Below are 16,454 nucleotides of genomic sequence, written 5' to 3' on the forward strand. Positions count from 1 at the left end.
GATGACTGGTTGCTTGGTGAGTAACTTTTACTTTAAAGTTGGAGTCATGTACAGTTCACCACGGTTTACTATGTTCACAACACAGAAACAAAACAACAGAATACAAAAAAACTGAAAAAAAATTACGGGAGACACTACAAGAAAAAACATAATAATAAATAAATTTTGAGGTTTTGGGCTATTTTGTTTCCATGTACCTTCTGCCTGGTGGAAAGAAAATATTTATTTTACTATACACTTTGTCTATTTTTGTCTGTAGACTTGTCCTAAATTCACCAAAAGTTAGTACTTTAATGCCTCATTTGCAATAATGTAAGGTAATCAACTGGGGTATTAGTTACATTTTTTACCTTACTGACTTATATTGTCTCCCCTTAAACTGACAGATCTGTGTGTTGGTGTGTGTTGTCTCATTCTGGAAAACAACGTTTACAGTATATTCACATTATTCTGATTATATTGAGACTTATATCAACAAAAGCATTGAATATTTTGCACTTATGTTCAATATGAATACTTTTACAGTCACACACACAAGCATACAACACACCTGCACCTTGAATATAGCTATATTAGTATTACTATAAGGAGATTAATAACATGTCAAACACTACTGTACTACTTTGATTCATATTTTTATAAAGGAAAACTGTGTCAGCATCTGTTTAATCTAAAAAGACTGCACAGCCAGTGAACTGAAAAAGCAATTGATTTTATTATTCTAGTACGAAAAAGTTCAAATCTCATGTGCATAATTGAATTACAAATTGATTTTTGGTGTCTATGTATCGATACAGTATTGCCACAGAAAATATCACAACACTATGCTGTAAAGCTGAGTTTGCCTTCAGCAGAGCTATTGGAGATAACAGGTTTCCATCAGTGAATATCAGTATAAATAGCAGCAGCAGCAGCTCAGTTTGTGTGACTGCAGACAGACAGGTGAACAGACAGACAGGTGATGATGCTGTTATTGGTGATTCTGCTCGGCGTCTGTCTGAACTCAGCCTCAGCTGCAAAGGTGAGTGTGACTTCATCACAGATTTATACTTCAATTAATATTAACTATACACATGGTGAGAGTTATTGTCATTACAGTAAATCTCATGTTCAGACTCAAATGTCATGACATTCATTCTCTCAATACTACGGACTTCCTGTGTGTTGCTCTCAGCTCCAAACCCATTGGTTAATAGTGAAGACGTAAATCTTTAAAAACACAAATATATAGTTTTAGCAGTAATTTCCTAAAACAGCTGCTCACTGTAGTATGTATCAAACAAACAGGAGGAAATAGTGCTATTTTCATATTTGGTTCTCTAGTGAGTATGTGGGGCAGCAGGATAGTGTATGTGGGATTGATTCAAAATAAATCACAGTGTGTGTGTGTGTGTGTGTGTGTGTGTGTGTGTGTGTGTATGTGTGTGTGTGTGTGTTCATGGTAATGATGTCATCTAGTGCAACAGTGTGGCTCAATGATGTGATTTAATGGCTCGGGGAAAGAAGATATATCAGGCTGTGATCCACACAGAATACTTGTTAGAAGATACATTCACTGCTGGTTTGAGTCTGAATATAAAGAGAAATATAGAATATCAGCAGAGTGATAATTCCACTTCTGGGTCATTAAAACTCTGAGGAGTCTTTGGTTTTAGAAGGTCATCATCACACAAGATCACATACTAGTGACCACAGACCTGTGTTATATATGTTTGTGTGTGTGTGTGTGTGTGTGTGTGTGTGTGTGTGTGTGTGTAGCTGGGTGTGGTGCAGACAGAGGGTGGGAAGGTAGAGGGAAAGAGTCATGGGATGGGCCTGTTTAGGAGCGTCGACGTCTTTAAGGGAGTCCCCTTCGCTGATGTCCCCGGAAAGTGGGAGAAACCAAAACCTCATCCTGGATGGAGCGGTATGTAACTCGACTCACATTTCATTCATCCAAACTGTTTCCAAAGCAACCAGGAGCCCCAGTTGGCCCCCAGTGGTTTAACTTCTCACCTGGCTACTGTGATGCCCAGGTGAGGTGATCACACACTACAAGATCTTTCACCAGCAGGAATCCCAGATGAGTCTGTCTGGTCTAGGTTTTGTCACAAAACACATGCATGCAAGAAGTGACACAGGACATAACGTAATAGCCTACCAAATGCACAAAACAGGATTTTTTTTTTTTTTCCAAAATTGGATGTCCGGCAGAAACAAGTGCGCCAAGCTGTTGGTTACTGATTTGCAGCGAAAAAACGAAAAGAAGAAAAAGAAAAGAAGGTTCGGGGGTGTTGTCATTGGCACAGGTGTTCACAAAAAAGCCTACTTATAGCCTTTATCTCAAGGTGCAACAACAACTTTGGTCTGTGTTGCATGACATTAAAGTTCCAAATGGATCAGGCAACCCCTCTACCAGATTTCCTCTCAACCTGTCTCTTGCGCTCTCATTGGCTGTAGCTCCCTGACAGGTCCTGCTGGAATTCGAAATGTGTCGAATTACGCCGCCTTCACATTGGCACAGTAGATATGGCTGCGAAACGACCGGAAGTCATTAATTTCCTATGGAGATTCGCAGACCGGATGCGAATGGGTCTGAACCGATGCGAACGTGTGCGGTGCGAAAAAAATCGTATCCGTTGGTCATCCGGATGCATTAAAAAAGTTGAACTCGTACGACAGGCAACGGACGGTTCCTATCCGACAATCCGAGCGGAAGTTAGCGTTGGTATGTTACTGATAAACAAATCTGAATTCTTAACTTTTAATAAAATAAATAATGATTTCATAACGATATGTTGTCATGTAATTGATTCATTTTGGAGTATGAGAAAAGTTCTTCTGTGCAGAAACAATGCATATAGGATACCTGCTATGGCTAAGTTGGTTAGCAACAGACATCGAACTATACGTAGAAAATTGGACATTCGGACACTGACAGAATGAGTTGTTCTAGTCTCTCTGCCATTTTTTTTCTAATCGCTTCCGACGCTTTCAACGGTGTAGTACGACGTCCACTGGGGGCGCATTGCGTATTACGGAGCTGATTTGTCGTGCCGGTTTGCGAGTGCCGAGTCAACGCCGGGGCTAATCGGGGCTAAAGTCGTAGTGTGAATTTGGCATTATACCAAAGGATGCCACTAGAAGCAATTTATTAAAAGTGCTTAAGGGCCATGATTTTACAGCGACCCAGAAAGACGTATTTAGCTTAGCTTAGCATAAAGACTGGAAGCAGGGGGAACCAGCTAGCCTGGCTCTGTTCATATTTAGAAACACCAACCAACAAACACCTATAAAGATCAATGTAATGTGTTGATTAGTCCTGACTTAACTCTGTACTTAAGAACACGTGGGCGCCTGGATAGCTCAGTTGGTAGAGCAGGTGCCCATATATAGGGGTTTACTCCTCGACGCAGCGGTCCCGGGTTTGCCTCCGACCTGCGGCCCTTTGCTGCATTCCGTCATTCCCCTTCTCTCTCCCCTTTCATGTCTTCATCTGTCCTGTCAATAAAGGCCTAAGAAATGCCCAAAACATAATCTTAAAAAAGAAAAGAATACGTACCATAATGCCATTTTAGTTAATCCTCCCAGCTCACTGTGTTTAAAATGTTAATCAGCTGAACAATGAGAATAAAACAGAGAATGGAAATAAATACAAAGGTTTGTTGTTTCCAGGAATCCTGAAGGCAAATAAATATCGGGACCGCTGCCTACAGGTGACGCTACTGCAGACAAAAACCCAGGGCAGTGAAGACTGTCTATACCTTAATATCTTCGTTCCACAGGGACTAAAATGTAGGTAACACACACACACACACACACACACACACACACACACACACAGTGTGTATTACATAGTAATCACCACAGTGTTTACCAGAGGTGGAACAAGTATTTAGACCTTTTACTTAAGTAAAAGTACAAAAGGATTAGCATTAAAATGTACATAAAGTACCAAAAGTAAAAGTACTCATTATGCAGAATATGTTTATATTACTGGATTATCATAATTGATGCATTAATGTGTTTATCACTTTAATGGTGCAGCTGCTAAAGATGGAACTTTGTGTACAGCTGGGTAGTTTAATCTATAATAATACATAATTGTTTATTAGTTGATTATATTTTGTTTTAATACTCAGAATCTGTAAAGTAACTAAAGTGGTCAGATAAATGTAGTGCAGTAAAATGTACAACATTTCATGTAGTGGAATAGAAGTATTAAATAGCAGAGAAATACTCAAGTAAAGTACAAATTAAAAAGTACTTCAGTAAATGTACTTTCCACTACTGGTGTTTCAACAGTTACAGTTAGTTATAAAACATACTTCAGTAGTTTCTGATGCAATGATGCAACACATGAGGCGTTGGATGTCTGTGGCGTTGAAAAGCTGCTTCCAGTTAAACGCACAAACAAAAAGTTTTATTTCACACTTATCTTTTGGAACTGTTTTACATTTAAGTGCTCATATTATGCTTTTTGGCTTTTTCCCTTTCCGTCATTGTGTTATATATCTTTTTTGTGTATGTTATAGGTTTACAAAGTGAAAAAGCCCAAAGTCCACCCCAAAGGTAACCTGGGAAAACCCTGACGAACATCTGTCAAATTTGAGATTTGCTCTGCAAGTCAGTCTGGCCAAGAGCCCATTCAAGCCCATTTCCAATTTTTCCAAATCGAGGCACCAATCACACTTGTTAGAAGTGTGATTGACTCACCGTTGAGGCGGGCTTTACACGATGACAATAGCGCAGCGACGGCAAGCAGCTTTTTGTTTACATTCAACATGACGGCCACTGAAGCGCAGCAACCCATTGATGCCGCTGTCGCTGCTACATCACCCGGATCATTGGTCTGATTGGTTGAAGGACTATCCAATTGCGCCCAGAGGCATTTGAGTGGTGTCCGTTGGAGACACCTCTTTGGAAATGGGCTGTGAATGAACCTTCCCCAGACCCACTTTCAGTTACAACTGAGAAGAGTCTGGTGTCAACAAGGAAACCCCAAAGGGAGTTACCATCTCCAACAGAAAACACTGTTCACCAACTGCTCCAAACAGCTCTATTGTAGTCCAGCCTTTACTTACGTGACAAATGTGCGTCCCTTTGTAACACACGTTATAATGCTCGCCTAGCTGCTAGCGTGGCACGCCCTCATGCTCTGCTTCTGACTGGCTGGTAGTGCTGACCTAGGTACTGCACATGTGCGACTCCCAACAAAGATGGAACAGAAGTGTGATGCCTCACTCTGTAGCTAAAACAGAGAGCTCAACACACAGGGTGAAAAGAGGAGCTGCAGCAATGTGTAGTACAACAACAATATGGTGTTTTTTGAAAATTAAACCATGTAAACCTATTCTGGTACAACCTCTAAATACAATTATGAACCTGACAAAGAGCATAATATGAGCACTTTAAAGTAACTACATCCTGTCAGTGATGATGATGATATAACGAGCTCTTCATCAACCCTCTGTCTCTCCATCAGTGTCGAAGAACCTCCCGGTGATGGTGTACCTGTTCGGCGGAGCGTTCCTTTTGGGGGCATCCAACGACGTGGCGATCCTCGGAGACTCTCTGTACGATGGGAAGGAGATGGCCGACAGGGGCGACGTCATCGTCGTCACGGTGAACTACAGAGTCGGTACGATGGGTTTCCTCAGCACCGGAGACGACCGACTGCCAGGTGTGATCAGAACACCAACACTGTCATTGATCTGCTGTTGATTGTTTCTCAGTTAACTGTTTGGGGCCAAAACACAACAAATATTCTGACTGATAATAATAATAACTAAAACTAATTGATTATCTGAATTATCCGACACATTTCCATCTGCTGCAGATGTTGAAGATTCTCCTGCAGAGTTAAATGTAAAGTTCTACCAGATGAACCATCCATCCATGCTAAAGCACAAAGGGAGTCAAAGTATTTTGAGACTGATCGGCTGTGTTTGGGTGCCTGCTGGTGATTTCCCAGCATGCATGTGATCAGAGCTGTGCTGTGTTTGTTGTGTTATCAGTGTGTCAGCAAATAAACTGGCTGTTAGGTCAGCTGCTGCTCAGATGTCAGCTTGTTTAGATTAGTTCTGTTTTTCAGGTTCTGCAGAGCGCACAAGTTCTGAAAAGTGATTACAGGTGTAGTTCTGGGAACAGGTGGGAGGTGGTTCAGGTGTGATATCGTCACTGATCATGTAACCTTCATCATGTTTGTCCCAGTCGTCTATCATCAGTGTGAAGAGTTTCTAGGTTACAAGCTGCTGTTGTTTCAGTATGAGTCAGTTACACGCAGAGATGTTCACAAGTCATTTTTTTGGAAGTCCAAGTCGAGTCTTAAGTCTTTGAGCTCTAGTCCAAGTCAAGTCTCAAGTCTTTGAGGGGCAAGTCCAAGTCAAGTCTCAAGTCTCTGGCCATCTGATCTGTCCCTAACACTGTATTGTTAAATCTTATGAATTCAAAGCATGTCCTGTAGCTACCATCCATATCAAAATCAGTTGTAGGATAACTTTATGGGGTCTACTTAACACATCCCTCTAGCCCTATGACCTGGTGAAATATTAACCTAAGTCTGTTACATCATATGGATACAACTATAAAGATACTACAGTAACAGAAAAATGTGCAGAATTAAGACAGTCAAGACGGCCCAGTGTTTGGTGGACCGGGTACACCTTGTTCACTTAATAGCCTACAAATCATCCACAGGATCAATTACGCATCACATGAGTTTGCCCACCCGGTTTGTTCCTGGGGAGATGGATCCATGCGTCCCGCCTCCTGTGCGCCATGGATGTCTGAGCCTCAGCAACTACTAACTATAAAGATACAATTTGCTCGTTCCCAGCATTAGCACAACACTTTGCGATGGTTAGCTTGTTACCTGTGACGATATATATACTAAATGTAACATCTCTCGTGTGTGTTGGATAATAGTCATGACCAGTCGAATGACGAACGCCGTGCAACCAGTAACCAGTAATATAGCTCAAACACAGCGTTCATGATTCGACTGGTCATGACTGTTTACGGCAGCCGCATGTAAACATTAACGCTACTGTCTTTATAATCTATCTTTGTAATAAACTGTCTACACTTACAAAGTTCTCAATGCTTCGGTTTACATGTAGGGACCCTCATTATGCTACCATTGAAGTGTGGTGCTATTTTGAGCCTTGTTAGTGGTATAGAAATAGTGATTTACCCTGTGCCCCGAAAGCTAGCGTTAGCAGCTAAACACCGGTTTGCGGTAGCTAGTTTCAAGCTACAGACACATTCGATTAGCATGAAAACAGATCCCAGAGAACGTTTGACTCGGTACACATATGTTATTAACCTCTAGGTTCATTTTGCGCCGGAATTGTCCTTTAAGTGCGACTCAAGTCCAAGTCTCAGACTCGAGTCCCCATCTCTGGTTACACATACAGTATAGACCTTTTCAAGGAAACCAGGAAGCTTTCTAGGTACTCAGGGACATTTCCTGAGGGAAGGCCTAGTGTCCAATGGCCCCCCAACTAATTGTCACACACATTTTAGTTCTTAGATCCTCAAAGATGCTCTATATGGTAAAAAGATCAAAACTAAAATGCAAGCACAGCGTCCGTGTAGAAATTGTTTGGAGCAGTGATGTGTTTGGGGAGTTCCAGAGGGAGAGGGCAGCAATGGTGAAGTCACCCCAGATCCGGTGCTCAGTCCTGGGCAGAGATCTGGTGGGTTTGCTGAAGAACTCTGAGAAATTAGTAGTTTATGATCAGATATGAGCCTGCTCTCTGATGTCCAGCTGAACTCAGTCAGAAACAGGAAACAGTAAACAGGGAATTATTTTACCTGTCAGGTAACTACGGTCTGTGGGATCAGCATGCTGCCATTTCCTGGGTCCGTAGGAACATCGCAGCGTTTGGAGGAAACCCTGACAACATCACCATCTTTGGCCAATCAGCTGGAGCCGTCAGCGCCAGCTTCCAGGTCAGTGGTCAAAACCTCAGGCAGATTCTCAACCAGAGTTTAGCTCCTATATCTACCTGATAAGGACCTTTTGTTGTAAAGTCTCAAGATAAAACCTGACTTAAAGTATGTTACCAGACAGCTTATGTTAATATTAGCTTGCAAGTGGACTAATCTTAGCTCTTAGGTCTAGCTGTGAAGCCCTGCCCCTGCACACAAGTTGCTGTTTTTTTTCGTTTTTTTCTAAACCTTTATATGCAGGTCGTTGTTTTTTTCTTTTTTTCTCAACCTTTATACACAGGTTGCTTAGTTTTATCATAGATGGTTTAGAACCATAGACAGTGAAAGAAATGGATACAGTGACGCCATAGACTTCGATGGAGACCAGTGAAGTCAATTAGAAGCACTTTTCTGGTGATGGCTGAGAGTACTGCGCAGCTACTGTGCAGCCTCAAACTGAGCTTGATGACGTAGATGTGACGTGAGCAACCTGTCTGAAAGTTGTAAGTCTGTGCCAAGAAAAATCTGAATCATTCTGAATCTTGCAGAGATACCGAAGTATTTCCAATCCATCAAAACGTTGCTGAAATATTTAGTTCCGATGCTTTCATGGACTCTCTATGGGCTTCTCCCTTGACTGTATGCCTCCACGTCCCCCTGATGGCCTGCGACCTTCTGCTGACAGTAATTTCTCTACTGTGCGACAGAAAGTTGTGGGGTTATGACACAATTGTTAGCCTATTTTTACAAAAGTGGCTGCTACAGGGCCATAATGTGAGATACAAGGTAATGGAGCCTTTTATAGATTGTCCTGTTTCTTTAGAAATAAACAATGGACAAATAGAGTCTTTAAACTCTTCAGATGTAAAGTTATTCACTGTCAAAGTGACGCCAAAATGAATGGGACTCAATGGAATGCTAGCAGAAGGTGATGGCTTGTTAGCCTCAGAATCTCCCCATAGGAGGTACGCTTTCCGGATGCTCGCTTACCCCCTTGTTTAGAACCAAGACGCCCCAACTCGGAGTAGTTTCCTGTATCTGTGTCAAGTGGGCTCCACCACGGCCACGCCTCTTTAGGAGACTAGCGGCAGGTCCGAGTGTATTGAGAATGAGGACATACTACATGGCAGCTTTCTGTCTTTGGGAGGTGTCTGAGCCTGTCCACCATTTTGGGATCATACGCTATCGGTTGCCAGGGGCAACAGTGTCAGAGCGACACAGAGACGGAGCAGGAAAGACGGCTCGAGGAACATCACAGCGTTTAAACCGTTCTCTTAATACATCCATGGTTTAAACAGAGAAATTACGAGAAAAGTAAGAAGAAATGGAGAAGAAGGCGGCAAAAGAAAAGGGCCCTTACAGGGAGAAACTGATAGGAACAACAATCTCTGAAACTGGTCCAGTATTAATCAGTTAGCGTGTGTCTGACAACATTATGGAAAGGATCCCTACAGAGATAGTTTTAAAGAGTAAGATCCTTTTAGTTTAACATGAAACAGCCCCGAAATCTCCATCACCAAACCCACCAGACTCCATGTAAATAATCAGTGCTTTTATCATCGGAAAAAAGCCGTCTTGGTTCGTCTTTCCACTGTTCCAACAATCACCACTTGGTTGAAATAAACCCTTAATTCACCCATTTACATGTGGAAATATGCTGGCTCTATACACGCTAAAAGTACTGATGATGAGTCTGGTGGGTTTGGTGATGGTGAATTTGGGGCTGTTTCATGTTTCATGTTAAACAAAAAGGATCTTACTCTTTAACTAAAAGCTCTATCTCTGTAGGGATCATTTCCAGTCAGTGTAGTGTCTCTGTGCTGGACCAGAGAAAGGTCCTTTCTTCTAATTGCAGCCACCCAAGAAATCCGACGTCTCCTTGTCACATCGGAGACATGCTCTCCTTCATGCTTTTTCCATGTAGGGAAACGAAAAAACTGTAACACAGGTTCCTACAGTTTCCACGACAATCGTGTGAGACACTGGAGCAGTTTTTTACACAGCAGTGTTTTCCAGGCATTCTAAAAGAAAAGAAAATTCTAAAGCGTGTACCGTTTCATACCATTGGCGATGCTTGAAATGCGCTATCTTTAGTAGCCTAGTGCCTGTTTGGAACGGGCCAATTGCTTGGCCTGTAGTATTGCTGCTTGTAGCTTTCTCCAGAGTGATAGAGAAAGACACTATCTCTATGGCTCTGGCTTTCTCCAAAGCCCCAAAGCACTTAATATGCAACCACACTGTATAGCCTACTACTGACTTACTGTGTACTTCTACTTTAGAGGAAAACATTCTACTACTACATTTACCTGACAGAGAAGGTTGCAGATTCAGATTCTACTCACAAAATATCAATTAAAATGTGGATTAATCACAGACATTTTCCTCATGGACTCATGAGATTATGTTATGTTCTGCCATCTGTTTATAAGTGGTGAATTTACAGCTCACAGAAAGTTATTACGATATAGTGTCTGGCTTTTGTTTGATATCTAGTGTCGGCAAAAATGGCTTTTTAGTGAGTTTCCTCTTAGCAAAATGCTCTGAGTGAATTTAAGCTGGGCTTTTATTGTGAAGGGTAGAAATGGCTTTTTATTGAGTTTCCTCTTAGCGAAAAGCTCCGAGTAAATTTAAACTTTACTAAATTTTAATTTTGAACCTTTTTTCCTCAACCTTTATTGTGCGGTCATTTTATTCACAGTTTACCAATATGTAATATCTAACGCTTCTTAAAATTCCAAACACCAAGTTGGGTACCCACGAAACCAAGCGTGAAGTAGATAGGATGAATGGTTCATGAGATATTTGAAAGACCACACACACACACACACACACACACACACACACACACACACACCCCGATTTATAGTTTGATTATGTATGTAAGTCAAAACTATGGAGCACATATTGAAGTCATATTGATGTTTTAACCAGGAAAAGAATTATGAGAGGTCAAATTATTTATCATTATGAACATAATATTTACATTTTTAAGTCAATTTCCTGGTGGCACTGGTTTTCCATTGTTGTTGCATATGTGGTAAATTATTTACCACATATGCAACAACAATGGAAAACTATCTCTAAAATTGTCATGTACATGTATGAGTTAGTCAGTCAGTTTAGATTTTGTTATTATGATTTTGAGAATTATGACTTGCAAATTATATTACCAGAAAGTCAAAAACAAAAGAATGACTTTTATCAGTCAAAGTTGTGATGTAATTAATTTAGATTTACTATTAGTCTGTCTGTCTGTCTGTCTGTCTGTTCCCTTAGATGCTGTCTCCCTATAGTAAAGGCTTATTCCGCAGAGTGATCACTCAGTGTGGTGTGGCCCTCAGCCCCTGGGCTCTGCAGAAAAAACCCATGGCTCTCACCAAGAAGGTCCATTAACACTTTGCCATTCAGCCTCTGCAGACGATTTAAATGTGGATCAAACTGATTTTTGTTTTGTTAAAATGTTCTGTTTTGTTTCTGCAGATTGCTCGTAAGGTCGGCTGCGGGAGAAGCAACGAAGACGAGATGTTAGAGTGTCTGAAGATCAGCGACCCGATTGGTCTCACCTTGGCTGGAAAAATTGACGTGCTGCTGATTCTGGGAAAAGGTCAGACAGCTGGAACTGACAAAAACATCTGTATTAACTGAAAAATTACTTGTTGCTTAAATGGTATTGTGATTAAAGCTATACGTTAAACAGCATTTGACCAGCAGAGGGCAGACTTTCGACCCCAAACAAACACAAACCTTTTTTATCCAGTATTGACTAACCACATGTTGAGTTGTTTGGAAATGTGAATCTCTGGTCCCTCTTATATTAAGAAACACTTGTCTGATGTTACTTTCACTTCCAGCAGAAACAGAGCAACATGATGGAACTGTTTTCATGCTGTTCAGGTGTTTCACTGTGGACAAAACCACCTGCAAACACTAATGTGGACGCAAGTTGTTTTCACACAAAAATGGTGTTTAAGAATGAGTCATTATTTTCATAAACCTTCAGCACTGAACTCTCACATAGGTTTAATCATGCCACATCCATGATCAGTGTAAGTTAGGGTGACCAGATGAGAATGGGTAAAATTCGGGACGAGGGGGGCGGGGGTGGGGGGCAACATCCAATCCAATCACTCCTTCTCGTGGCTGCCTGCACGTGCACTTTCCCTGACCTCATGACTGCAACTTGCGCTCTCTTCATCTACTCTATAACATAAAAAGGGGACAAAAAGGTTTTATTTTCTTTGTGCGTATAAAATAACAGGAACAACAAAAGTTTAAATGCACTAAAGCTATACGATTGGGTCGCGGTGGAAGCCCGGCGATGGCATATTTCGCGGAGGATTTCACTGCTGCCAGCACTCTCGGCTTTCCCATGATGAGTTGTGAAAGTGATGAGAATTCTGCACAGCTCATTTGTAAATTCATTTTTACTTTAATTTCTGCTCCTTCCTACGTACATTGCAAAACCCGGTCCTCCCGGTACCTGCAGAGACGTTTTTGCTTTTTAGCTACGTGTTGATCTTGATCGGGTCCGGGGACACCAGCCTGAGCCTCCATTTAAAAAATGAATGAATGAAAATTTGCGCAGCCAATGAGCAGCCGAAGGGAGCTGGCTGCAGGACGACTCAATCACCATGAACAGTTTTTAATGTTCTATCAGACTATAACTACTCGAGAGTCAAAAAAAAAAAAAAAAAAAAACTACTCGAGTCTGCTCTCAAAAGTTTTTTTTTTTTTTTTTTTTTGCTCTAATTTTCTAATTTTTCGGGACGTCTGGTCCCCCTAGTGTAAATGCTTCAATGAAAGTGGGTGCAATACTACAACATTAGAAATCACGTTACCTGGACAGAAGCGCTTTGTGGCCAGTAAAGTGTGAGGCTGATAGCCTAGAAATATAGACGCACCCTAGCGGCAGCAAATGTAATTTGCAGCCAGGGTCAGTCTAGCAACTCTCCGTTGGCTTGTGAGCTGGAAAAAACAAACTCTAGTCAGGCCAATCACATCGTGTATAGAGTCGGTAGGCGGGCTTAACATAATGACGGCAGAGTTGCAACGGTTCCGCGTGAATTCCCTGCTACTTGAAAACAAAGAAGATGGCTGCTGCTGCTGGCGAACAGCGGCCTTTCGAATCGGCTTTGGCCGCGACTCTGGAAGACTTGGAGTTAAGGTTTTCTTTGAGAAAAGAACAAAGAATGGCACTGAAGTCATTCTTAAAAAAGGAAGATGTGTTGGGAGTTTTGCCGACCGGATACGGCAAAAGTTTAATCTATCAACTAGCGTTGCTCTGGTTGGTTGTAGCGCTATCCTATTGCGTGCAGAGGGAAATTGAAAGACAACCGTTTATCTCGCCCCTCGGATTGAGCCCTGCCAATGGTGAGTTCCCAGACCCAACATCTTGATGTGGGTCTGGCTATGAGGCTGACAATAAAGAGCAAGACACGTTCGTGGTACTACGTAGCCTACATGTTGACTTGTTGTTGGCAGCTCTTTCCTTTTATATGTTCTTATAATATCGCATATCCCCTGACATTATTTGTAACATTACAAAATTCAGTCCCCAACAAAGTCTGCAGAATGGACAAATGGAAAGTGTGTAGAAGGAGCTAAAGAACTCTCAAGCTCTTCACCGACCTGAACCCTGGTGGACTCAATAAGTCAATATTAGAAATCTCCATCTCTCTTCCTGCAGGTACGGTCATGGATCTCCTTGAACTCGCTCCGGTGATCGACGGCGACTTTATCCCCGATGAGCCCAGTAAGCTGTTTCACAACGCGGCTCAGTTTGATTACATGGCCGGGGTCAACAGCATGGACGGACACATCTTTGCTGGAGTCGACGTTCCTTCTATTAACAAGAAAAATGGCAACACCACTGTGTGAGTACCAAAACATGAGCTCGTTTTAGAGACTTTTATTTTGAAAAAGAAAGTTGACTGGCTGGATATGCAAAACCAGTATCAGGACCAGATACCAGACTCATTTAAAGGTCACAATTAAAGATTCTCAGACAACAAACACGAGATGCTTACAATAATAATTTACAATTCTTGTAAAAACTTAATTTGTTGTTATTCATCACAAGTACCATTCACTAACCATGCAGCTGGATTCACCCTGTGAATTTGTAATGTGCTCTCTCAAAAAAATGACATAATGAAGGTGACAGAAACGGTTGTGTATACCGGTCATGTTTGTCTTCAGAGCGAACGTTAGGGGTCTGCTGGCCGGTCTGACTAAAGAGAAGGGGAACGCCGCTGTCGACTCGGCCTTCAGAGTTTACTCGTCTCACTGGGGTTCAGCTCCGGAGCCGGCGGTGGTAAAGAAGACAGTGGCCGACATCGAGACTGACTTCCTGTTTCTGGTTCCAACTCAGATCGCCCTCCAGCTCCACGCCAACAACTCCAGGTCAGCTCTTTTTGCTCCGTGTTTAAAGTTACAGATATATTTGATGTCCCTGATATATAATATGGATCTGTAAAACAACAGTGTGTGTCTTCGTACAGGGACGTGTTCACATGTGCAATTATTGCACTTAATTTGCAAGGTCAAACATTTCAAGTGCAGATGTTAGCATCAGTCAGACCGTCAGGGACCGCTGCGGCTGCTGGTTTGACCAGGATGTACCTTCTATTTTCTGTTGTATGTCCCTTAGTGGAGCCCATACCTTCTCCTACCTGTTCAACATGAAGACTCGTATCCCAGGATTCCCTCGCTGGGTGGAGGCAGAGCACGCAGAGGACCTGCAGTACCTGTTCGGTAAACCCTTCGCCAGCCCGCTGATCTACTTCCCCCGACACCGGGACCTGTCTGGGTACATGATCGCGTACTGGACCAACTTCGCCAGGACCGGGTAAACTCCCAGCACGCACCACAAACACACAGGTCAACACATCTGAGGTCTGCCAACAAGACTACTTGTCAGTTTGGTTTTGAAAAAAAAAAATGTCTTCGCTGTCCTCTGTAAGTAGTCTGACCTGGTTTGATTTGGTCTGAAGTAGTCTGAAACGGGGTTAAAGTCATCTGAAACTGGTGTAAACTGGTCTGACTGGATCTGAAGTAGTTTAAACTAGTTTGGAGTAGTTTGAACTCTGCCTGAAGCAGTTTGAACTGGTTTGGAGTAGTTTGATCTGGTCTGAAGTAAGCCTGAAACTGGTTTGAAGAAGTCTGAAACTGGTGTAAACTAGTCTAAATTAAACTGAAGTGTTTGAACTGTTATGAACTGGTTTAAACCTTGTGCCAGCTGTGTTTGTATCTTTTATATAAACTGGCTCAAACTGGTCTCAACTAATATGAACTTAGTTTAAACTGGTTAGCATTGTTTGGAACTGGTTTACATTGGCCTGGACTGATCTGGACACAGAAAACAGATATGGAATGGTGTGAACAGGTCTGTCCTTTCTTATACTGGTGTAAACTCTCACTCTCACCTATCCAGTGATCCCAGTAATGGCGGCAGTAGAGTCCCAGTTCCCTGGCCCCTCTTCACCAAACACCACCATCCCTACCTGATCATCAACCACAAGATGACCAAGTCCTCTGTGAGGTACTACACTGTAGTCTACTCTACTGATATTTTACTCAGCTCTTTATAGTACTTCTGTTTTATTTTACTGCCTTTGAGTCTATTCTATTGCACTCGTTTTTACTCTGTTCTATTATTTCTCTACTCTTTATTCAACACTACTGCAAAATTGTATTCTTTGTTGTATTTTTGTCAATGTTACCTTATATTATTAGCATACTGAACTTTATTTTACTCTACTGGCTGACTACACTCCTACACTTTCTATTCTACTGTATGTATTGAGATGGAAACAATAAAGCTTTGAGAGTTGAAGAAGATGACAGTTTACTGTTAGAGGACAGAGAGTTTACATTTTGATAGTAATTTGTCTGTTTCGTCTCTTCAGCTATGACCTCAGATCAGACTATGTCACCTACTGGACCAAAACCTACAGCATCCTGCCGTCATTCAGGAGGGAAAAAGAAGAAAATGATGGAGGAATGAAGACAAAGTCTGAGTAAATGAATCTGATTCTGCTGCTGTTATTAATTTTTCTTGCTCAGTGGGAATTTTAAACGCTGACAATTTCAAATAACAGGAAGTGAAGATGTAAACAGGATAATTGACGAATTAGCATCAATCTGAGGAAAACAAATACAACAGTTTGTCTTGCAGTGTGCTGTTTACCCGTCTTCTCTTGTGTAATAAATGAAGATGAACTCTGCATTCTGGGTCTTTAATTTCTCCACTGGAGATCTGATAAAAGTCATCATCTCCAGGCCAAAAACAATCAATGGATCAGTAACTGAATTGTTAGTCTCCAGCTGAGGTGGAAAATATATGTACTCAGTACTTCAGCTCAGTTTTACTTTCCTTAAGTATTTCCATGTTCTTCTATTTTTACTCCACTACATTTAATTAAGCGATAGTGAGTAGTGGTGGGCGGATCGATCTAAATATCGATAATATCGATACCAACGTTGGTATTGATATTGATCAATACCAGTGTAATAAGATTGATACTTTAGTTTTAGTTTCT

The 16,454-nt window shown here is 41.7% G+C and overlaps 1 protein-coding gene across 1 annotated transcript; it reads left to right on the forward strand.

Moving 5' to 3' along the window:
• Positions 1-914: 914 nt before the first annotated feature.
• Positions 915-16,139, forward strand: LOC116051636 (bile salt-activated lipase-like). Its single transcript, XM_031302166.1, has 12 exons — positions 915-1,021; positions 1,759-1,906; positions 3,655-3,774; positions 5,465-5,662; positions 7,805-7,935; positions 11,191-11,298; positions 11,395-11,518; positions 13,601-13,787; positions 14,113-14,316; positions 14,564-14,761; positions 15,347-15,454; positions 15,822-16,139. The coding sequence occupies exons 1-12, from the start codon at positions 962-964 to the stop codon at positions 15,934-15,936; spliced, it is 1,701 nt and encodes a 566-aa protein (XP_031158026.1). The 5' UTR covers positions 915-961; the 3' UTR covers positions 15,937-16,139.
• Positions 16,140-16,454: the final 315 nt, after the last annotated feature.

The sequence above is a fragment of the Sander lucioperca genome, chromosome 2 (genome assembly GCF_008315115.2).
Source record: "Sander lucioperca isolate FBNREF2018 chromosome 2, SLUC_FBN_1.2, whole genome shotgun sequence".
NCBI classification, from domain to species: Eukaryota; Metazoa; Chordata; class Actinopteri; order Perciformes; family Percidae; genus Sander; species Sander lucioperca.

Coding starts and splice junctions, on each gene's coding strand:
- LOC116051636 (XM_031302166.1), top strand. CDS start 962: ATGATGCTGTTATTGGTGATTCTGCTCGGCGTCTGTCTGAACTCAGCC. Junction 1,022..1,758: donor ACTCAGCCTCAGCTGCAAAG/GTGAGTGTGACT, acceptor GTGTGTGTGTAG/CTGGGTGTGGTGCAGACAGA. Junction 14,317..14,563: donor CTCCACGCCAACAACTCCAG/GTCAGCTCTTTT, acceptor TATGTCCCTTAG/TGGAGCCCATACCTTCTCCT.